The sequence below is a fragment of the Dendrobates tinctorius genome, unplaced genomic scaffold (genome assembly GCF_039654945.1).
Source record: "Dendrobates tinctorius isolate UK_male_01 unplaced genomic scaffold, ASM3965494v1 ptg000102l, whole genome shotgun sequence".
In the NCBI taxonomy this organism is placed as follows: Eukaryota; Metazoa; Chordata; class Amphibia; order Anura; family Dendrobatidae; genus Dendrobates; species Dendrobates tinctorius.
Window position 1 is genome coordinate 3,642,393 of NW_027361770.1, and position 25,255 is coordinate 3,667,647.

Sequence of the window (25,255 nt, forward strand, 5' to 3'; positions counted from 1 at the left end):
ATATCTAGATAAGTTCCTTGGGGGGTCTAGTTTCCAAAATGGGGTCACTTGTAGGGGGTTTCAACTGTTTAGGTACATCAGGGACTCTCCAAAAGTGACATAGCGTCCGATCTGAATTCCAGCCAATTTTGAGTTGAAAAAGTCAAATGGCGCTCCTTCCATTCTGAGCTCTGCCATGCGCCGAAACAGTCGTTCCCCCCACGTATAAGGTATCAGCGTACTCAGGACAAATTGCACAATAACTTTTGCAGTCCAATTTCTCCTGTTACCCTTGGTAAAATAAAAAAAATTGAACCTGAAGTATTTTTTTTGTGAAAAAAAGTGAGATGTTCATTTTTTTTTAAATATTCAAAAAAATTCCTGTGACGCACCTAAAGGGTTAATAAACTTCTTGAATGTGGTTTTGAGCACCTTAAGGGGTGCAGTTTTTAGAATGGTGTCACTTTTGGGTATTTTCTATCATATAGACCCCTCAAAGTGGCTTCAAATGTGATGTGGTCCTAAAAATAAAATGGTGTTGTAAAAATGAGAAATCACTGGTCAACTTTTATCCCTTATAACTTCCTAACAAAAAAAATTTTGGTTCCAAAATTGTGCTGATGTAAAGTAAACGTGGGAAATGTTAGTTATCAAGTTCTTTGTGTGCCGTTATCTCTGTGATTTAAGGGCATAAAAATTCAACGTTGGAAAATTGTGAAATTTTCAAAATTTTCGCCAAATTTCCGTTTTTCTCACAAACGCAAGTTATTTGAATGAAATTTTACCACTAACATGAAGTACAATATGTCACGAGAAAACAATGTCAGAATCACCGGGATCCATGGAAGCGTTCCAGAGTTATGACCTCATAAATGTACAGTGGTCAGAATTGTAAAAATTGGCCCGGTCATGAACGTGCAAACCACCCTTGGGGGTGAAGGCGTTAAGCTGGACACTTGTTTCATGCATTTTATCACCAATATTCAAGTAAACTACTGAGTGATTTTATATATGCTCTATTCCAAAGTGCATTTAAGAAAGCCATATTTATTTTTACTAATTTAATATTGAAATACTTTTGATATTATTCTGTCTTGTCCAAATCTTACCTAGCAAAGCAATCATCATATTGGGCTGTAGCACGGAATCCAATAATAGAGTAGATAACAGTAGCAGAATATATGGATGTGAAGCCATTAATGACAGAGATGATGACTGCATCCCTTTCACAATTGTTACTGTAATAGAGAAATGAATTATTATAAGCTATGATATACCAACTGTGTATAGAATAGAATAGAATAGAATATAGACTAGAAAAGAATTCTATACTGTGTATAGAATGGAGTGAGCATAAAAAGGGAGTTGCCCCTGATGAAATAAGCACTTCTTTTTTGGATCAGCTGATTGTCATTGGTCAAGGTCCCCACACCCATGAAAAATGGGGACTGTGTTGAAGGAACCAGCACCCAGTCAAGCATTTCCTTTCCAAAGGCTGTTGCAAGTAAATGAAATATTACATGGCAGCCATGCAGATGACTAGCTAGCCATGTAATACATATCGGGCAGAACTATCTCTATGAAGACAGTGTGATGCAGCAGCAAAAAAGTCAAATGCAATTCTGGGAAGTATTAACTGAAGCATACAGTCTAGATCACGTGAAGTCATTATTTCCCTCTACTCCTCTTTGATCAGACTTCATCTGCAATACTGTGTCCAGTTTTGGGCACCACATTTTAAAAAAGACATCAACAAATTGGAACAAGTTCAGAGAAGAGCGACAAGAATCATGACCGGTCTGCAAATCATGTCCTATGAGGAACGGTTACAGGATTTGGGAATGTTTAGCTTGCAGAAGACTGAGAGGAGACTTAATAGCTGTCTACAAATATCTAAAGGGCTGTCACATTGTAGAAGGATCATCTTTATTCTCATTTGCACAAGGAAAGACTAGAAGCAATGGGATGAAACTGAATGGGAGGAGATACAGATTAGATATTGGAAAAAACTTTTTGACAGTTAGGGTGATCAATGAGTGGAACAGGCTGCCACAAGAGGTGGTGAGTTCTCCTTGGAAGTCGTCAGAGGCTGGACAGACATCTGTCTGGGATGATTTAGCGAATCCTGCTTTGAGCAGGGAGTTGGACCAGATGACCCAGGAGGTCCCTTCCAACTCTACCATTCTATGATTCTATGCAGATAAGAATGGTGGTTGTTTTTATGAGACAAATCTTCTAATAAAGGATTAGATACGTATATAACCTTGTTTTGATCTGAATATGACACAAAAAACAATTGATAAATATATAATAAAAATTCATATGCATTTATTTGGGACAAATATACAGTAAAAATACGGAAAGCAAATCTAAAAAAACCTTCACCACATTCTGGATCTATAACTTTCTTACTTTTCTGTCAATAAATTCAGAGAAGCTCATTTTTTGTGGGATTGGTGTGAATTATTCCCCCCCATTTGGAGTATATATATTTATATATTTTGTTTCAATGTTATTGTTTTTAATGAGAAATAGGAAAGCAACTATTGCACCAGTTGTTTGTATTTAAAGGGAATCTGTGAGCAGGATTTCACACATGTAGCTCTTTCAAAGACAACTCCAGCAATAACTTTACATGGCCAATCTGTTCCTATTAGGCCGGATGCCTATGATCCGGAAGTAGACTGTTCACTGCGTCCAAAGTGCTGCTGTGTATTGAATGCAGGTAAATCCACATGTGTTCACTGAACCGTGCAGATTCACCGCGTCCAATACATTCTATTGATGTAATTTCTAGTCTCACCAAGAGAAATTTTGTTGGAATAATGCATATTGATCTGTATGTATTGCAACAACTACTACTGTACTGTTTTATATATTGTGAGATTGTTAACAAAGTTCAGTGACAAAAAAAAAAGAACAGACAGGATGCCCCCTCCTTCTCTTCCCTTCTTGTTGTTGTAATGCTCCCATGCTGCAAGCCACAACAGATACCAGACTGATCACATTTCATGCTGTAAGCTGTTCAAGCTGGATATGAATAAATCTACATTCTGTGTTGCTGACTCTGGATGTTACGCTGATTAATCCGCTGCTAACAGGTTATGGGCCCAGAGTCCTAGAGTCCCAGATCCCCAGAGCACAGAGAAAAGAAAGGAAGACAGCAAAGATGGCCACCAGCAGCAGCAACTCCATGAAGTTTACAGTACCAAGTCTCACTAACCAGAATTATCAATCCTGGAAATTCAAAGTGAAAATGCTGCTGATAAGAGAAGGTACGTGGAAATACACACAGGAGCCTAAACCTGACCCAGTATCACAGGAGTGGATAGAGATAGATCAGAAAGCACAAAGTACCATATCACTCAGTATAGATGATGATCAGATTGTGCATGTGTGTAAAAGTGAAACTGCAAGAGAAATGTGGGAGCAGCTGCAAAAGGTGCATGAGAGGTTAAATTTAAGCAATAAACTTTATCTCATGAGAAAATTGTACCAGTCTAAACTACAGAATGGCCAGGATATGCAGGACTATATAACAAGCATTCTAGAGATTGTAGAACGCCTGAGAGGCATTGGGGAAGATTTGAAGGACTTTCATGTAGCCGCATTACTGCTTAGTGGTCTTCCAGAAAACTATGACACGCTTGTAACCGCACTAGATGCGCGCCCAGATGATGAGCTTACATTGGAGTATGTCAGAGGGAAGCTCATAGATGAATATAAGCGGAAAGCGGAAGGTGTAATCAGCAGGACATGTGATGCAGAATCTGCTTTACAGACACAAAATCTAAATGATAACAGAAAGCACCTAAAAGAAACACGTGAATGTTTTGTTTTCAAGAAATCAGGACATTTGAAAGCTGACTGCAGAGTCTGGAAAGCTAGAATGAATCAGCTGAAAAAGCAAAGCAGTCTTCAAAGGGTTAAAAGTGCTGTGTCTGCAGAAAATGATTCTGTGAATACTGAAGCTGCATTTACTGTCAGTGTAAATACATCAAAGCATGCATGGTGTATAGACTCTGGAGCAACTAGTCACATGACTAATAACAGGGACTTCTTTTCTAAGCTTAACCAAAGTAAGTCAGAGAAAGTAATTATGGCTAATAGTCAGTACATGACTTCACAAGGTATAGGAGATGGTTATATTGATTGTCAAATCTCACCAACACAAAGCAAGAAGATCCCAGTAAAAGATGTGCTCTATGTGCCTAGTCTTGAGAGTAATTTACTATCTGTGAAGAAACTCACAAAACAAGGAAATGAAGTTACATTTAAGCATGATAGCTGCATCATCTCAAAAGAGGGCCACACACTAGCAGAAGGAAAAATCACAAATGAACTTTACCAGCTTAAATGCAAAGAGTGTGTGTATACTGCTCAGGAAGAAAGGCACAATAACTGCATTCATGTATGGCATAGGTGCCTAGCACACAGAGACCCAGAAGCAATAAGGAAGTTAGTTCAAAAGCAACTAGCTGAGGACATTACAATTGATTTATGTAACCAGATAATGAAATGTACTAGCTGCATCAAAGGGAAAATGTCTAGAAAAGCTTTTCCTAAGAGAAGTACTACAAGAACAGAACAGACACTAGATTTAATACATACAGATGTCTGTGGTCCAATGAGCACTCAGACTCCTGGGAAGAAGAGATATTTTCTCACATTTATTGATGATCATTCAAGATATACAGTTGTCAATCTGCTTCACAGCAAGAAAGAGGTTCCAGAGAAACTTGAAGTATATCTAGCTGAGGTATATAATAAATTTGGGATAATGCCAAAGATTCTACGTGCAGATAATGGGACTGAATACACAAGTAATGAGACAAGAGCATTTTAAAGAAAAATGGAATCCTATTTCAGACCACTGTACCGTACAATCCTGAGCAAAACGGTGTCACGGAAAGAAGGAACCGAACACTCTGAGAAAGTGGAAGAAGTATGTTGTTTGATGCAAGTCTGCCCACAGCATATTGGGGTGAAGCAATCATGATAGCTTGCTATCTTCAGAACAGACTACCAGGTAAAGCTACAGAGAAAACTCAGTTTGAGCAATGGAACAGCAGAAAGCCAAAACGACATCATATAAGAATATTCGGAAGTAAAGCGCTTGTACATGTTCCCAAAGAAAGGCGAACTAAGTGGGAATCTCATGCTAAATGAGGGATCCTGGTAGGCTACAGTGAAAGCCAAAAAGGTTATAGGATTCTACACCCAGAAACAAACAAGGTCACAATAAGTAGAGATGTAGTGATTGATGAGAACTTTGTGTCCCCCAAGTTTTGTGACATCACGCCAGTAGTCCAGCTGAAGTCACAATTACAAGACAATAACAAAGAGGATGTAGAGGTCTGGCTGGATTCTTCAACCACTGAAGGAACAACAGAAAAATCAGGTGAATCTGAAATCAGGAGATCTTCAAGATCAAACAGAGGCGTACCAGCTAAACGTCTATCCTACATAGTCAAGACACTACCTGAATCAGAGCCGCAGTCATGGGATGAAATGCAAGAACTACCTGTCCATGAAAAAACAAAGTGGATCAATGCTGCTAATGAGGAAATCAAATCGCTTCATCAACTTCAAACTTGGAAACTCACCAAGCTGCCACAGGGCAAAAAGGCAATCAAGTGCAAGTGGGTCTTCAAAACCAAATATGACTCTGAAGGTAAAGTCCACAGATTTAAAGCAAGGTTGGTGGCAAAAGGATATTCTCAAAAGTATGGCGAAGATTACGATGCTACGTTTGCTCCAGTAGCTAAACAGACCATGTTCAGAGCTTTGTTAGCTGTAGCTGCTGTACAAAAGATGAATGTTAGACATTTAGATATAAAAACTGCCTTTTTAAATGGTGACATTGAGGAGGACTTATACATGACTCAACCTGAAGGTTATGTAAAAGGGGGTGAAGAGAATCTTGTTTGCAAACTACAAAAATCCGTTTATGGTCTTAAGCAATCAGCAAGAGCATGGAATACCAAGATGAATAAGGTCTTGTTGGAAGAAGGTTTTAAAAGAGGTCAAGCGGATCCATGCTTATACACAAAATATACAGATGGAAAGTGGATGCATATTCTCTTATATGTGGACGATGTGATTGTAGTTCATCAGGAAGACGCAGAAATTGGAAAAATGGCTGAAATTCTGAACCAGCATTTTGAAACGAAAGACCTTGGAAATGTGACATATTATCTAGGAATCCAAATCCAGAGAGAGGAAGATGGAAGTTTTCTTCTAAACCAAAGTGCAAAAATTAATTCGATTCTGAATCAGTTTGGAATGTCAGAAGCCAAAGGTATATCAACCCCAATGGAACCATCCTACCTGAAGCTGGAAGGAGAAGATGACCTGTTGCCAAACAATGAGAAATATCGTCAGGCAGTGGGGGCACTTCTATACATATCAACTATGACTCAACCGGATATCACAACAACAGTTGGAATCCTTTGCAGATATGTGGAAAAACCACGCCAAAGAGACTGGAATGCTGTTAAGAGACTTCTCCGATATTTAAAAGAAACGCAAGATGTAAATTTAAAGCTGTCTGCAACGGGAGATCTAGAACTCACCGGCTATGTAGATGCAGATTGGGCTGGTGATTTGCATGATCGTAAATCCACAAGCGGATACTTGTTTAAAGTTGGAGAAAGTTTAATCTCCTGGTCTAATAGGAAACAAGTGTCTGTTGCCTTGTCATCTACAGAAGCGGAGTATGTGTCTGCAGCCTATGCAAGCCAGGAGGTCATTTGGCTAAGACAATTGATGGATGATCTTGGCACACCGTCAACTCAGCCGACGGTGATTTATGAGGACAACTAAGGATGCATTAAACTTGCATGCAGTGAAAAGATCAGTGCTAGAACCAAGCACATTGACGTCAGACATCATCATTTACGTGATTTGATAGATCGTGGCATAATTCAGTTCGTCTATTGTGAAACTGATAAGATGGCAGCTGACATTATGACAAAGCCATTGCCACGAGCCAGGTTCCAAGAATTGAGGACCACACTGGGACTAAGAGGATAAATAGTTGTTGAGTGGGGGTGTTGGAATAATGCATATTGATCTGTATGTATTGCAACAACTACTACTGTACTGTTTTATATATTGTGCATATTGTGAGATTGTTAACAAAGTTCAGTGACAAAAAAAAAAGGACAGGATGCCCCCTCCTTCTCTTCCCTTCTTGTTGTTGTCATGCTCCCATGCTGCAAGCCACAGCAGATACCAGACTGATCACATTTCATGCTGTAAGCTGTTCAACCTGGATATGAATAAATCTACATTCTGTGCTGCTGACTCTGGATGTTACGCTGATTAATCCGCTGCTAACAAATTTACATTCAGCAGTCTGAAGAGATGTGCCGCATGTCCGTGTCTGCAGGTAATCTGCGAGCCTCTGTGGACGCATAGTGGGCATGGGATTTCTTGAAATCTCATCCACTATGCTGTAACAGCTGGCCGCTGCGGGTCAAACCCACAGCAACTCCGGATCATGGGCACGTACCCTTACTGAGAAATCAGCATTTGACTTAATGTGTAAATGAGGCTGAAGATCTAGTGTAGATCTGAAGCCTCAGTCTCTCCATCTCTATTTACTGCACAACGCCTCCTCATGCTTGACTAATAAAAGACCAGATGCAGTATGGATGTGGATTTCTTTGTCAATGCGCTTCAACTTAACCATACCTCTTCTTCAGGACAAACCACAAAAAGAATCATTGTGGTTGTTCTGATAAGGAGGTATAATTACCTTGAAATGCGTTGCCAAATAAAACCATATCCATACTTCATTTGATCTTTTATCGCATATTGGATCCTCAGCAGCGCATTTTGCATCCACACTGGGCTCCAAATTTGTACCCTATCATTTTGGTGGATCTACAGCAGCAGTTTTGTACAAGTTTACTTGTACAAAGGGGTTGTGACTGTCACAACCTCACCAGATGAGCAGTTCCCACTTTACCCTTTTTCATTTTAACCCAGATAAGACCCTATAGCACATATTGTCATTCCAGTTTTATCTATACACATGCTTGACTGAAGACTTTACCTGAAGTCACACAGCATAGACACTGTCAGTCAAGCAGGCTGAAGCGTCACCTGGCAGGGAATAGAGCTGGAATGACAGAGGTTTCAGATCTTTACCTGATCTGCATATCAAGTCGAATGCTGATTTCTCAATATTGGAGGAAAGGACAGGCCATGTAAAGGTATTGCTGTGACAAATGCTCTTTAAAACCTAACTTTACTGAAAAACTTGTACTAGATTTTTAGTTTTCATGTTATACATATCTTTATATTTTACTTACTGTATCGAATTATAGCTGGAGAATGAAATGAGTCCCCCAAATGCAAGTGAAAATGAATAAAAAACCTGGGCACCAGCATCAAGCCATGTAACTGGATTTGATAATTCAGCCACCTAAATGACATTAAAAGATGTAGTTATGGTAAATAAAATAAAAGCATTTAATCAGTCGATTGATTCCAGGTAAAAGCAGACCAAAATACATGTACGCTGTAGATCTAAACCTTCTTACATTTGCTGTGTACAATATCACATTTGCTGACCTCTTGTAAGGGTTCCGGATTTCCCTTTTGCGCCTGTTTGCCCTTATCCAAGATGGAGTCTTGTAACTCGCCCTGTCATGGAGCTTCCTGTTTGTCCTATTATTTAAGTCCGGGTCGTGTGTTCCTCCTTGCCTGAGTGTTTTGTGCTGTTGACTCCTGAGCTCTTGCCCGTTGTGCTAGTGAACTCCCTGCTACTGCTGCTCATTACTCGGTGGTCTGCCTCGCCTCGTTCAGCTGTCTTCCATTTTCCGTGTGCTTCTGGATCCTGACCGGGGTTGCCTTTTGACCGGAATACTTGAGTGCTGCCTCTCACCTCAGAAGCTACTGTGGTCAGTAAGAAGTGTAGCTTCCTTATATCTTCTGGACTACATCTGTTGGGCTGTGGTTCGGGGACTTGTCAGCCCATAAAGGTACCTTTAGAGACCTTCCCCTGTCTACTCTTCTTCTATGTATTATTGGACTCCCACAAACATGTGTGGACGCACGCGTAATCAAGTTATTGCTGGACTCCCTCATTTAAGTACTGTGTGCATTTCCACTAGCCCCTTGCTGGATACCCACATTTAAGTACTGTATGCATACCCACTGATATCTTTAATGAACTTCCTCATTTAAGTGTCTTGCGCACTCCTGCATCCTAACTCGCTGGACTGGTTGGTATTAGCGATCGAGTCCTGCTATTCAGTTTGCTGTGACTTACTATATTGTGCTGAGCATCTCGTTACAATTGCAGCAATATCTGTTAGTTCTGTTTGCATTTCTTTTTTGTGATTTACGATATTGTGCTGAGCACCTCGTTTCAATTACAGGAATATCTGTGTTAGGCTGGTTTCACATTAGCGTTTTTTAGCACAGCGCATCGTGCGCATCCATGCGCCCCTAAGTTTAACATGGTGGGCGCATGGACTAGTGCTTGCACGCGTTTTCGTGCGCATGCAGTTTTTTGTATTGTGCGCCTAGGCGCGCCGGACGCAACCTGGTGCATTTTTGGTCCGTCCAACCTGTGTCAAAAAAACGCTTGCGCACGGAATGCGAGAAACTGGTTAAAACGCATGCGTCTAAAAAAAGCAAACGCATGCAAAGCGCATAATGCGTTTTTTGCATGAGTTTCTATTGCGCACAAAGCGCAGCGCTAAAAAGCGCTAATGTGAAAGTAGCCTTAGTTCTGTTTGCATTTATATTTTGTTTAAATAAAACTTTTTGCTACAGCTTTGTTCTGGTTTTATCCCATGCTATCAAGATTCCTTAGTACCTACATAATTGTTATACCTCTGCATAGTGCTTTCATTAATATGTAACATATTTGTAATAAGTTATGTGATTCAGTTTCTAAAAGAACAAAGTCCATGGAAGTAGAGAAAAACAATTTTAGGGATCATTAGTTCATTGTGGATGGAAGTCAGTACAATTACATTATATTATCTAACAATTCTGTTAATGTAAAGTTTGACTTGACCTAGAAGACTACTAACTTCCCATATATACAGTGGATAAAGAAAGTATTCAGACCCCTTTTAATTTTTCACTCTTTGTTTCATTGCAGCCATTTGGTAAATTCAAAAAGTTCATTTTTTTCATTAATGTACACTCTGCACCCCATCTTGACAGAAAAAAACAGAAATGTAGACATTTTTGCCAATTTATTAAAAAAGAAAACCCAAAGTATCACATGGTCATAAGTATTCAAACCCTTTGCTCAGACACTGATAGTTAAGTCACATGATGTCCATTTCCTTGTGATCCTCCTTGAGATGGTTCTACTCCTTCATTGGAGTCCAGCTGTGTTTAATTAAGCTGATAGGACTTGATTTGGAAAGGCACCCACCTGTCTATAAAGGACTTCACAGCCCACAGTGCATGGGCACAGCCAGAGCCTTGACCTAAAACCAACTGACCATCTCTGGAGAGACCTGAAAATGACTGTTCACCATCCAATCTGATGGAACTGGAGAGGATTTGCAAGGAAGAATGGCAGAGGATACCCAAATCCAGGTGTGAAAAACTTGCTGCATCATTCCCAAGAAGACTCATGGCTGTACTAGCTCAAAAGGTGCTTCTACTCAATACAGAACAAAGAGTCTGAATACTTATGACTATGTGGATATTTCGGTTTTTCTTTTTTAATAAATTTGCAACAATTTCTACATTTCTGTTTTTTTCAGTCAGGATGGGGTGCAGAGAGTACATTAATGAGAAAAAAATCGTTGGAATAGGTTTGGTGCAACAACTCCATTCCTGTTTATGAGTGTTCAGTTGCTAGATTTGTATGCTGTTTATAAATTTAGAAAAAATAAACTCCCAGAGGCTCACACAGGGAAAGCATGTGACTGTATTTCCTGTTTTCCTGTGTCTGTGTATGGGAGAAACAGCTTGCTGTAGATGTTGCACAGATAGAGACACACAAGCTATTTATTATTGATCTATTAAGCTTATCATATATTGTCCTGAATAAAGAAGATTTGCTGTCACATGCTTGGAGAGAATCGTGAGTAATCCGCTGCCAACAGGTTATGGGCCCAGAGTGACACAGAACCCCAGAGTAACACAGCAATGGAAGGCCAGAGCAAAAGCAGCACAGAGCAACAGAAGATGTTCACTAGCAGCATTCCTGTCAAGTTCTCAGTGCCAAGCCTCACTAACTAGAACTACCCATCCTAGAAATTCAAGGTGAAGATGCTGCTCATAAGAGAAGGTATGTGGAAATACACTCAGAAAAAAGTGCCTCATCCATTACGAGATGATTGCCTAGAGAAGGATCAGAAAGCACAAAGCACGATCTCCCTCATTGTAGATGATAATTGGATTGTGCATATATGCAAGTGTACAACTGCAAAAAGGAGATGGATGAGTTACAGAAAGTGCATTAAAGATCAAATCTCAGCAATAAGCTTTATCTCATGAGAAAGCTGTACCAGTCTAAGCTAAATGATGGACAGAATAAGCAGGACTATATAAGAAACACCCTAGAGATTGTGGAGCATCTCAGGGGTATTGGAGAAAAAACTAAAGATTTTCATGTTGCTGGACTTCTATTAAGTGGTCTTCCAGAAAGTTATGACACACTCGTGACTGCACTAGATGCATGGCCAGATGATGAGCTGACACTAGAGTATGTTAAAGGCAAACTTGTGGATGAATTCAAGAGAAAAACGCAGCATGTAATGAATCCAGAGCAGAAACAGCATTAAAGACACAGGATTTCACTAAATATAAGAGCAATCTAAGAGAAACTCGTGAATGTTTTATCTGTAAAAAGCCCAGCCACCTTAAAGCAGACAGCAGAATTTGGAAAGCAAGAATAAGTCAGCTTAAAAAGCAGAACAGTTTTCAAAGGGTTAAAACAGCTGTAAAGGAATATTCTGCATGTGTTGAAGCTGCACTTAATGCCAGTACAAGCCCATCTGTAAGCATATATGGTTTATAGATTCTGGTGCAAGCAGTCATATGACAAATAACTAGGATTTCTTCACTGACCTTAATGAAAGAAAGTCAGAAGAGGTAATCTTAGCTAATGGTCACTATATGACTAAAGAAGGATTAGGTGACAGCTACCTCCACTGTCCAGTTTCATCAGCACAAAGCAGAAAGATCCCAATAAAGGATATTCTCTATGTTCCCAGCCTTGAAAGCAATCTTCTGTCAATAAAGAAGCTCACACAAAAGGGGAATATAGTTACTTTTAAAGATAACAGCTGCATCATCTCAAAGAAGGGTCACACTCTTGCAGAAGGAAAAATCCAAGATGATCTTTCTCAGCTAAAATGCAAGGAAAGTGTTAGGCTGGCGGAACGCACCAAATAATAAAGGTGTTAATGAGGTGCGTTCGCAGCCTGGGGTCCACCGTGCAGAGATGGAAACTGGTGCTAGACAATGACAGATACAATATAAGAGGTAGAAGCCAGACACCGGTGTGTAATCACTGACCCGGTGCTTGCAAGAGCGGACTCTGTTACCACACGGAGTCTGCACTAGCCGGCATATAACCGTGCCCTGTTAAGCTTCCCAGGACACTAACTGAGAGTAGTAGATGCACAGAGCAGATGCTATGACTACGCTGGCGGTCGCCACTAACCAGCTTGAAAATAGTGCTGCAAAGCGCAAGTAACTGCTCACGGCACCGCACGGATAGCCGCTGTGGTAACTGCGGAGTTGTGGCATCTGCACTGTCTGATGCCTACTGCTGCTAATGGAACCAGAGCTAACTGCACTGTGGCGCTAAGCAGTACTAGTGCTAGGTGCTGAGACTAACTCTAAGACCCTAACTCATACACAACCGAGGAAGGGGGATCTTAATGAGTCAGTCACCAGAATCATACATCCATCATCAGACACACCACTAAAGCAAAAGACTCAATGTCTATCATAGCACATGGCAGGGCAGCCATGCGAACCTTTTATAGCAGCATCCTTCAGGGACACTCCTGATGGTCCAATCCGAGCTGAACAAGTGACCTCCGGTCTCCAATGAGAGGTCGTCCCACAGGCATGCTCAGTGGACCAAAAGGAGGACTTAGTCCCTGGAGTAGTTTGCTGCTGGCCAGCATGCGTTGCTATAGCTGGACCAGAGGTGGCAGCAGCAACCAAACCTACAATGCTGGGGTGAGCATAGCACTGGGATCGACGAGTCTGCTGAGCAGGCTCCACTGCAGCCGGAAGGGAATGGGAGACCGCCGAAGGCAAAGCTCGGGATTCCTGCTGTGCAGCGACAGGAACACGAAGCCTAACAAAAAGAGTGTTATGAAAGGGTCACCGAGGAGGATGGCAGGAACAGGCTAAGCCACCAGAAAACCAGAGAGGTTGGTAACTAAGCAGATTGCAGACCCCTGATCCTATCAACACAACTAGCAGTAGCCGTGGAGCGTTCCTACAATGCCCTAGACGCTTCTAACTAAGCCTAAAGCCAGAAAGGTGAAATCTAAACTGCCCCGGAGCAGATCCCCAAAGGAATAGACAGCCCCCAAACATATATTGTCGGTGAGACAAGATGAGACACAAACACAGGCAGAGAACAGACGGAGCAAACGGTGGGGCCCAAGCTGTCTAGACAGGACAGGACAGAAAAGATACTGTCTGCAATCACTCACAAAACCCTAAAAAATTCTAACACATATGATATACAAAAAACCTGAGGCCACACGACCTCACCCCACTAGATCAGCACTCTGGCATGAACTGGAAGCAAAGCAAAAGATACTAACATAACAGGGGACTAAACAAACTGACACAAGCTGTAACATATGGAGTGTAACATATGGCGGAAAGAACTACACCCTCATTTAGAATGGTAGTAGGCTCGGTCACATCAAGAGAATCTGCAAAGAAACTCCTAGAAAGGGTGTCCGCCTTAACATTCTTAGTGCCCGGAAGAAAGGAGACCACAAAATTAAAATGCGTGAAAAACAAGGCCCACCTAGCCTGTCTAGGATTCAAGCGTTTGGCTGATTCAAGATAAATCAAATTCTTGTGATCGGTGAGGAGCACAAATTGATGTCTAGCTCCCTCCAACCAATGTCTCCACTCTTCAAATGCCCACTTCATGGCCAATAATTCCCGATTCCACACGTCATAGATACGTTCAGATGGAGAAAATTTTTGAGAAAAGAAGGCACAGGGATTCATCCTAGGGGTTACCGGATCTCTTTGAGACAAAACAGCTCCTGCACCAATCTCAGAAGCATCTATTTCCACCTAAAATGAGAGTGAAACATCAGGTTGCCGTAGAACCGGAGCAGAAGTGAATCTCTGCTTAAGCTCCTGAAATGCCGAGACTGCCTCTGGAGACCAATTCACCACATCAGCGCCCTTTTTGGTCAAATCCATCACAGGTTTAACAATACCAGAAATTACCAAAACCCAAAAACTACTCAAGAGCCTTCAGAGAAATGGACTGAACCCAATCATAAATGGCCTGCACCTTGGCAGGGTCCATTTCAATAGCAGATGGGGACAAAATGAATCCCAAAAACGAAATCCTCTGTACACCAAAAATATATTTCTATCCCTTAACATACAGAGTATTTTCCCTCAACATCCAGAACACAGTCCGGGCATGTTCCACATGAGATTCCCAATCACTGGAAAAAATTAAAATATAATCCAGATAAATGATCAAAAACTTATCCACAAGGTCCCAGAAAATATCGTTCATAAAAGATTGGAAGACAAAAGGAGCATTAGTGAGCCCAAAAGGCATCACCAGGTACTCAAAATGTCCCTCCAGAGTATTAAACGCCATCTTCCATTCATCCCCGTGCTTGATGTGAATAAGATTATACGCACCCTGAGGTCAAGTCTGGTAAACCAACAAGCACTTTTAACTCTGGAAAATAAATCAGAAATCAGAGGTAACGGGTACTGATATTTATCAGTGATTTTGTTAAGGGAATGAAAGTGTCATGATCTGACAGTTTTAAATTGCACTGGGTAAACTTTTTTTACTTTGGAAAGTTCCAAGGTGTCTTGACTGTCCCCGGTGGTGGTTAGTGGTATTGCACTTGAGGTTTTTGTGCACTTAATTATGGATCAGGTGTGACACCCTATAAAGGTGTGCTAGGGGTGTGCAATCACTGCCTGTGATATTGTGAGATTGTGTTAACTCTGAGTTGGAGAGCCTGGAGGAAGGATGGAGCTGGTGAGGAGTCCTGCGCAGCTTAGCCAGGGGGGACGTGTTTCAGCTATGGTGTCTGGACGAAGGGCTGGCATGGCGTGGTGGGGTCGCAGTGATGGTGTCAGCGGGAAGTGTCTGCATGGGCTGGTGGAGTGGCGACCATGGAGAGTGGCACTCACCATGTGGGACTTGGCTGCTGAGCTGGACTCAAGCATGCTCGACTTCGTGTCAGAAGCTGAACTCATCCTTGGGACTCTGTTACTAAGCAGCTGCAACTGGTGGTGGACTCTGCTCCAAGGCTGCACTAAGGTGAAGGATCCTGTTATGGTGATGGATCCGGTGGAGGAGAAGACGCACGCAGGTGGTGGGCTCTGTTGCTAGGAGCGCACGCAACAGAGCAAAGCTAAGTGGTGTTTCCCCTATATTGTCTCTTTCCTCATGTGTGTTATTAGTGCAGTGGTGGGATTAGTCTCCGCACCGACCCATTCCCTAGTGAGGGTTTAGGGTCAGGGTGAGCAAGGGCGTTAAGGTACGCGTGCGGCGACAGGTGCGGAGCCTATTTAGGGAATGTAAGGAGTGCAGGGACACTGGCTCAGGGGAGCTTAGGAGGTCTCCACGTCCCCCATTCCCTATCGCAGGGCCCACCATTGTTAAAGTTACCCAGGTTCCCCCTTTATTATTTGATTATTGTATAACGTGTAATACCTAAATTCGCCAGGTGGAGGCGGCGTATCCACCGACACGTTTTATTATTTAAATGCGCCCCACTGGAGGCGGTGTATCCAGGGTCACGTGTGTTATGGGTTCGCCTTGCGGAAACATCTGCGTCCAGACACACGTGACCATGACAGAAAGTCAATACATGGTCATCTTTTTTGGCTGCAAAAAAAAAAAAAACAGCACCCAAAGGCGAAGAGGATGGTCTGATATGGTCTGATATGACCCTTCTCCAATGATTCCTTGATATAAGACCGCAGAGCATCATGTTCAGGTACAGATAAGTTGAAAAGCCGACCCTTGGGAAATTTACAACGGGGCTTTAACTCAATTGCGCAGTCATAACTCCTATGAGGAGGCAAAGACGCAGACTTATTCTCACTAAATACATCAGAAAAATCAGCCAAATAGTCAGGAACATCTTGAGACTGGGGAGAGGTGGAGAAAACAGGCGTGTCACCAAGAATACATTGACAACCCCAACTCACCACAGACACAGATTTCCAATCCAAAACAGGATTATGGGTTTGCAACCAAGGAAAACCCAGTACAATAATATCATGTAAATTGTGCAACACAAAAATTTACAATTCTCTTGATGGTCTGGGGCGACCCACATTATTACCTGGGTCCAAAACTGGGGTTTATTCTCTCCCAAAGGGGTAGCATCAATCCCCCTCAAGGGAATAGGGGTCCTCAGGGGCACCATTGGGAAGCCACAACGTTTGGCAAAGTCAAGATCCATCACATTCAAGGCTGCTCCTGAATCAACAAAGACCTTAGCAAAAAATGTAGACAAGGAGCAGAGCAAGGTAACTGCCAACAGGAACTTAGGCTATACACTGCCCACCGCAAATGCGTGAGCAAAACGTTTTTCTCATTTAAGGAAGACAGAAATAATATGAGAGGTGTCCCTACAAAAGAAGCATAACTTATTATGCCTTCTGAACTCTTGACATTGCGCCCTAGACAAAACCCTATCAGATTGCATGGGTTCAGAAGTTTGTTCAAAAGGCAGCACCGCCTCTCGCGTACTTTTACATTCACATAAACGTCGATCAATTTGAATGGCTAATGACATAGAGTCGTTAAGACCAGAGGGGACAGGAAATCCCACCATAACATCTTTTACAGTTTCTGTTAGACCTTTTGGAAACAGAGCTGTTAGGGCATCATCATTCCATTTACTAAGGACCGTCCACTTTCGGAACTTCTGGGAATATAACTCCGCAGCATTCTGACACTGGTTCAATGCTAATAAGGTTTTCTCAGCTTGATCAATAGCATTAGGTTCATCATACAATAACCCCAGGGCCTGAAAAAACGCATCTACATTAGCCAGAATTGGATCTCCAGGTGTCAGAGAAAAAGGCCAATCCTGGGGATCACCGCGCAGCAGGGAGATGACAATTTTAACCTGCTACACCAAGCTCCCCGATGAATTAGGTTGCAAAGCAAGAAATAGTTTACAGTTATTCTTGAAATGTAAAAATTTTGAACGATCCCCCGAAAACACATCAGGAGTAGGAATCTTTGGTTTTACAGCAGATTGAGCGAGATAGGCAGAAATTCCCCGCACTTCAGCAGCGAGCTGCTCAACACGGTCGGACAATTGCTTAGTCTCCATTAAGGAAAAAATCTTCCTACGGCCACAGAGAAAAAGAGGAAAAAATATATAAAAAAATTCTGACAGATTGCAGACCCCTGATCCTATCAACACAACTAGCAGTAGCCGTGGAGCATTCCTACGATGCCCTAGATGCTTTGGCACAGCCGGAGAACTAACGAAGCCTAAAGCCAGAAGAAAAGATACTGTCTGCAATCATGCACAAAACCCTAAAAAATCCAACACATCTGATATGCAAAAAACCTGAGGCCACATGACCTCACCCCCGCTAGATCAGCACTCTGGTATGAACTGGAAGCAAAGCAAAAGATACTAACATAACAGGGGACTGACACAAGCTGTAACATATGGAGCAGGGCCCAGTGCTGCCCCCAGCAGGGAGTAAGCTGAATCCTAGCAACAAAGCAGAAAGCAAAAAAAGCACAACCAGATTAGATGCAAAGGATTAGCAAAAGAATCACTTAACTGAGCCATGCAGATCAGGCAGGAGACAAAAGAACTCCAAATGCACAAGGAGGAAATCACCAGCAACCACCAAGAGCAGCCAGCTCAATTATATGCTCCTAGCCAGTAATCCCAGGTTCCCAATTATCGTCATCAGGTGGGAAACTTCCATCAACCTGGCCAGCTCCACTACTCCCAGTAACCACCAGAGGGAGCTTTGGCTCAGAAGTCAGAGCAAGGGAATTCACAACAGAGTGTACAGTGCTAGACAAGATCTATATAAGCATGGGCAGACATACCGCCGGTTCAACAGGTGCTATTGCACCGGGGCCCAGCACCTCCAGGGGCCCTTCAAGGCGGCTAATGATGAGGGAAATCTGGCAGTTTTCTCCAGCCCCGTGGCTCCGGAGGCCCCTGGCCAGATTGCCCTCATGTGTAGCGGCGGGCAGGGAGCGATCCAAGCAGCTCTGCTGCCTGCAAGAGAAAATAGCAGGAGCAGAGCTGCAAGGATCCATCCTGCCCACTGCCCACACTTCCTGTCTCTGACACTTAGAGGAGCGCCGCTGAATAATGTCATCATTCAGCAGCTGCTGCTGTGTCAGAGCGAGGAAGCGCGGACGATGCTGTTGACAGGTGAGGGAGAGAGGTGGTGTGTGTGGGTGTGTGTGTGCATGTGTGTGTGTGTGTGTGTGTGTGTGTAGGTGGAGCCTGGCCCTGGAGGAGATGGGTCATGAGGAGAAGACCGTGATGGGGAGAGAAGGCCATGATGCCTGAGGTGATTGGAGAAGGCCATGAGGGGGTAATGGGAGAAGGCAATGATGGGAGTGATGGAGAGAAGGCGGTGATAGAGAAGGCAATGATAGGAATGATGGCGAAAAGGGAGTGATGGGGAGAAGGCAATGATGGGAGTGATGGGGTGATGGAGCAGGCAATGAAGGGAGTGATGGGGTGATGGAGCAGGCAATGAAGGGAGTGATGGGGTGATGGAGCAGGCAATGATGGGAGTGATTGGAGAAGGCCATGAGGGTGTAATGAGAGTGGGAGAAGGCCATGAGGGGGTAATGGGAGAAGGCAATGATGGGAGTGATGGAGAGAAGGCGGTGATGGAGAAGGCAATGATGGGAATGATGGGGAAAAGGGAGTGATGGGGAGAAGGCAATGATGGGAGTGATGGGGTGATGGAGCAGGCAATGATGGGAGTGATGGGGTGATGGAGCAGGCAATGATAGGGTGATGGAGCAGGCAATTATGGGAGTGAATGGAGAAGGCCATAAGGGGGTAATGAGAGTGGGAGAAGGCCATGAGGGGGTAATGGGAGAAGGCAATGATGGGAGTGATGGAGAGAAGGTGGTGATGGAGAAGGCAATGATGGGAATGATGGGGAAAAGGGAGTGATTGGGAGAAGGAAATAATGTGAGTGATGGGGTGATGGAACAGGCAATGATGGGAGTGATGGAGTGATGGAGCAGGCAATGATGGGATGATGGAGAAGGCAATGATGGGAGTGATGAGGAGAAGGCAATGATGGGGGTGATGGAGCAGCAAATGATGGGAGTGACGGGGTGATGGAGCAGGAAATGATGGGGTGATGGAGCAGGCAATGTTGGGAGTAATGGGATTATGGAGCAGGTAATGATGGGGGTGATGGAGCAGGCAATGATGGGAGTGATGGGGTAATGGAGCTGGCAATGATGGGAGTAGGCAGTGATGGGATGATGGAGAAGGCAATGATGGGAGTGATGAAGAGAAGGGAGTGATGGGGTGATGGAGCAGGCAATGATGGGATGATGGAGAAGGCAATGATGGGAGTGATGGGGAGATGGCAGTGATGGGGTGATGGAGAAGGCAATGATGGGAGTGATGGAGAGAAGGCAATAACGGGGGTGGTGGAGGAGGAGGAAATGATGGAGGTGGTGGAATGGGCAATAATGGGATGCAAGGGGAGGAGGACAATGAGGGGTGTGGGGGATTGGGATGGGAGGAGGGTGGACTTATAATGGCCTTAGGAACAGGGGGAAGTGGAGGAAGACATTATTATCAGTTATTATGTCTAACACAGTCCCTTAGTATATAGTGTAATCACTAATTCTGTATAACACCATCTTTAGTTACATAGTTTCCTCTTTTATTATGTATAACACGTCCCTTATTACGTACCATCCTCTCTAGTTATATATGGTGCCGTCCCTTATTATATAGCTTCCTCTGCTGTTATGTATAATGCTGTCTCTTACATAATGTATTCTTGTTAATGTTGTTATTTACAGTGTCCTCTTTTATTACATAGTCCCCTCTCTTTTTAGATATAAAATGACTGCTGATCGAGGAGCCGGTGACCAAACTACCAGTCCATCAGCTCCTCCATTAGAAAAGAAGCTTTCTCATGCTCCATCAGCCATCATTGAATTATACAGCTAACAAGACAGGACGGTATGTAATAAAAAGCAGGGCTCTATATAATTCAATATGTAAGGGACAGTACTGTACATAAGAGAGGGCACTGTGTAAGGAACAGCAATATACATATTAAAGAAGACTATGTAATATATATACATGTATGTGTGGAGCTATATAATATACTGTGTGTATATATATATATATATATATATATATATATATATATATATATATACACTCACTGGCCACTTTATTAGGTACACCTGTCCAACTGTGTGCTAAGACTTAATTTCTAATCAGCCAATCACATGGCGGCAACTCAGTGCATTTAGGCATGTAGACATGGTCAAGACAATCTCCTGCAGTTCAAACCGAGCATCAGTATGGGGAAGAAAGGTGATTTGAGTGCCTTTGAACGTGGCATGATTGTTGGTGCCAGAAGGGCTGGTCTGAGTATTTCAGAAACTGCTGATCTACTGGGATTTTCATGCACAACCATCTCTAGGGTTTACAGAGAATGGTCCGAAAAAGAAAAAAAATCCAGTGAGCGGCAGTTCTGTGGCCGGAAATGCCTTGTTGATGCCACAGGTCAGAGGAGAATGGGCATACTGGTTCGAGCTGATAGAAAGGCAACAGTGACTCAAATTGCCACCCGTTACAACCAAGGTAGGCAGAAGAGCATCTCTGAACGCACAGTGCGTCGAACTTTGAGGCAGATGGGCTACAGCAGCAGAAGACCACACTGGGTACCACTCCTCTCAGCTAAGAACAGGCATCTGATGGCTACTTTCAGCAGGATAATGCGCCATGTCATAAAGCTCGAATCATCTCAGATTGGTTTCTTGAACATGACAATGAGTTCACTGTACTCAAATGGCCTCCTCAGTCACCAGATCTCAATCCAATAGGGCATCTTTGGGATGTGGTGGAACGGGAGATTCGCATCAGGGATGTGCAGCCGACAAATCTGCGCCAACTGTGTGATGCCATCATGTCAATATGGTCCAAAATCTCTGAGGAATGCTTCCAGCACCTTGTTGAATCTCTGCCACGAAGAATTGAGGCAGTTCTGAAGGCAAAAGGGGGTCCAACCCGTTACTAGCATGGTGTACCTAATAAAGTGGCCAGTGAGTGTGTATATATATATATATATATATATATATATATATATATATATATATACACACATATACACACTGTATATATACACAAACACACACACACACACACACACGTAGCTTTGACACCATAAAAGGAGGGGGGCCCAGACACATTTCTTGCACTAAGGAAGCTAGCTCAACTTGCAAATGGTATTGAAATCAACCAGTGTAGTCAAATGATGAAGTGCACTAGCTGTCTTAAAGGGAAAATATCCTTTCCTAAAATAAGCACCACTAGATCTGCACATCCTCTGGATCTGATACATACAGATGTATATGGTCCAATGAGTGTTCAAACTACTAGCAAGAAGAGATATTTTCTCATATTTGTTGATGACTACTCCAGATATACAGTCATATACACAGAGAAAAGGAGTACAAAAACCCGTTTAAAATTAATCAAAGTAATACTTGATTTGTTATACCATAAAAAAAAGATATCAAATGATTATAAAATATTATATGGACAAAGATTGAAGGACACCAACAGTAAAAAATCTGAGGCGTACAAAATGTGTAAGCCGGGAAATTTAGACCACAATCTATATATACAGTATATAAAACTGAATGTATGTATGTGTGTATCACCAACCAATCACGAAGAATCTTTCATTTCACCAGAGCTGTTCAAAAGAAGCTGAACTGTGATTGGTTGCTATGAGCAACAGTTTTCCTTGCAACCAATCACTAAGCATCTCTCATTTCACCAGAGCTGGTTATAAGAAGCTGAGCTGTGATTGGTTGCTATGAGCAAGTTTTCCCACTTGACAACACCTCAGCAGACACTGACATGGTGGGAGAAATCTAGCATCCCTGGGAACATAAGCTCCCAGCCATTGTCTGCCCCCAAAAAAGGAGCAGCAAGCACATGACAGAAATGAATCTCCCTCTCCCGTGCCTACATACCCATCACACATCCTCCATACCTTAACCGTCAAAGTGTGAAAAAGCGGATCCACTGCAGATTTGCAAAAAACTGATGCACCGGATCCGGTTTTTGGACGGATCCGTCGCAGCAGCCAGTGTATGAAATTTAAAGGAACAGAACTCTGGAAAAGGGGAGAGAGACCCCAGGGTCTTTTAAAGGGATCTCCGGTATGGAAGTCAGGGCAAATCCATCGAGCGCTTTAGTTCTGACCCCAGGCCTCTCTTAAAGGGATCCCCGGTATGGAAGTCAGGGAAATTGCCTTCAAATGCTCTGGTACTGACCCCAGGCTCTCTTAAAGGGATCTCCTGTATGGAAGATTGGGAAAATCCCTCAGCGCTGTCATTCTCACCCCAGAGTTCTATTAAAGGGATCATTGGTATGCAAGTAAGGGAAAATCCACTTTGCGCTCTGGTTCTGACCCAAAGCCCCTCTTAAAGGGATCCCCAATATGGAAGTGAGGGCAGATCCACTCTGTACTTTGGTACTGACCCCAGGCCTCTCTTAAAGGGATCCCTGGTATGGAAGTTGGAACCGTTCCACTCAGCGCTCTGGTTCTGACCCCAGACTGATGGGATATTTGGGGTAATAGTCCGGTGGCTCTGACTGATGGGATGATGCGGGATATTAGGGGTAGTAGTCCGGCGGCTGTGACAGGATGATGTGCGATATTAGTGGTAATTGTCCGGTGGCTCTGGCTGATGGGATGATGTGGGATATTAGGGGTAGTAGTCCGGTGGCTTTGATGGGATGATGTGGGATATTAGGGGTAGTAGTCAGGTAGCTCTGGCTGACGAGATGATGTGGGTTATTATATTGAATGTGGCTATGCGGAATGGGTGGGGCTCTACACTCAGCTTAATATATATATCATTATAATTTGCTATAACTAACCGTAGTTAGTTACTATGCCCTGGCAGCGCCGGGCTCTTCACCTAGTTATCCTATTAAAGTGCAATACACTAGTATAATGTATATAAATAAATACTGCAGCAAACCAGTGCTCATCATTACATCATCCAGACAAACAACCGTTCTTGCTACAAGTAAGTAAAAACATCAATATTAATAAATCAATACTAGAATTCATATGGAAAGGTCATACCCATATAAGTCTTCTTGTGCCATCAGACCATGTGGGGCTGACGTGACAAAAAGCAGAACCTGAAGCAAGGCCTACACAGGAGCACACTCGATAATCAGGTGCCTCCCTAAAGGGAGGGCGGCCTGATATAGTCAGCAAAGGCACCTTTTTGGACCACAGATGGTCCAGATCAGGTAAATTATATTAAAGGGCCGGCAGAGAGCACGGCCGTGGCCTCAAGCGCATTCACAGATCCCCCGTCGGATGTGAAGCCGATAGAGCGGAGGGGAAACACCAGGAGCCCGGAGCAGCAGGACGCCACGCCTGCGCAATAGCACGGTAATCATTGGGAGGCGGGGCAGGCCCTGGGACTGCGAGCGCAGACATGACAGCTGCCGCTGTCATTAAGCCAGCAGTAAGAAGACTAGTGCAATGTCCAGAAATAGAAGGCGAGCACATCACAATAGTCCACACATCCGAACCATCATACGTGTATAAAAGAGACGCAGCCGGCAATACAACTGTTTTACCCTTAGGTGCACATTCATGGAAAATAAGCTAATCCACATAGCAAAAAATAATAGAAAAGAGCAGCACTCACCGGGTAGTGTAGTCAAGGCTTTATTATAATAGCATATCAGTGGGAGAACGGGTGCAAAAAGGAGATAGCAACGACGATCATTTCGCGCTGAAAATGTAACCTGTGGAAGTGCCTTTGCAGCGCGAAACGATCGTCGTTGCTATCTCCTTTTTGCACCCGTTCTCCCGCTGATATGCTTTTATAATAAAGCCTTGACTACACTACCCGGTGAGTGCTGCTCTTTTCTATTATTTTTTGCTAGTAAGAAGACTAGTGCAAGGACTAAGCACGTTGGTGTAAAACATCACCACTTACATGACTTAGTGGAACGTGGTGTACTCGAGTTTATTGCGAGTCTGACAAGATGATAGCTGATGGTATGACAAAGCCATTATCAAGAGCCAAGTTTGTGGTCTTCAGAACCGCAATAGGACTAAGGCTAGTTTCACACTAGCGTTTTTGAGCGCAGCGACGGCCTGCGCACGGCCACCGCTAAGCCCCGCCCCCTGCCGCGCCTCCGCCGGTAGCTCCGCCTACCGGCGCATGACGCTGCATGCGCCCTGCATCCCCTATCTTTATCACTGGGGGCGCAGACCGTGTGCAGTATGCGTTTGGCGGCGCATGCGCCTTTTTAATGGTGCGCCAGCGCAACCAAACTGCAGCAGGTTGCATTTGGCGCAGGTCGGCGCACCGTCAAAAGGACGCATGCACCGCCAAACGCATACTGCGCACGGCCTGCTCCCCCAGTGATAAAGATGGGGGACGCAGGGCGCATGCAGCGTCATGCGCCGGTAGGCGGAGCTACCGGCGGAGGCGCGGCAGGGGCGTGGCTTAGTGGCGGCCGTGCGCAGGCCGTCGCTGCGCTCAAAAACGCTAGTGTGAAACTAGCCTAACAGGATAAGTAGTTGTTCAGTGGTGATGTTGAAAGATGTTTGACGCAACGACTCCATTCCTGTCTATGAGTGTTCAATTGCTAGATTTGTATGCTGTTTATAAAGTTAGAACAAAAAACCTCCCTGAGGTTCACACAGGGAGAGCATGTAACTATTTCCTGTTTTTCCTGTGTCTGTGTATGAGAGAAGCAGCCTGCTGTAAATGCTGCACAGATAGATACACACAAATGATTTATTACTGATCTATTAAGCTTATAAT

The 25,255-nt window shown here is 43.4% G+C and overlaps 1 protein-coding gene across 1 annotated transcript in view; it reads right to left on the bottom strand.

Annotated features, from left to right (window-relative positions):
• SLC6A19 (solute carrier family 6 member 19) overlaps positions 1 to 25,255 on the bottom strand; it is a 338,662-nt gene that overhangs the window by 143,387 nt on the left and 170,020 nt on the right. Inside the window, exons 6-7 of the mRNA XM_073587681.1 lie at positions 8,301 to 8,413; positions 1,089 to 1,217 (exon numbers count right to left, since the gene is read on the bottom strand). Of these exons, the coding sequence (XP_073443782.1) occupies positions 1,089 to 1,217; positions 8,301 to 8,413 (242 nt within the window). The remainder of the gene's footprint in view (positions 1 to 1,088; positions 1,218 to 8,300; positions 8,414 to 25,255) is intronic.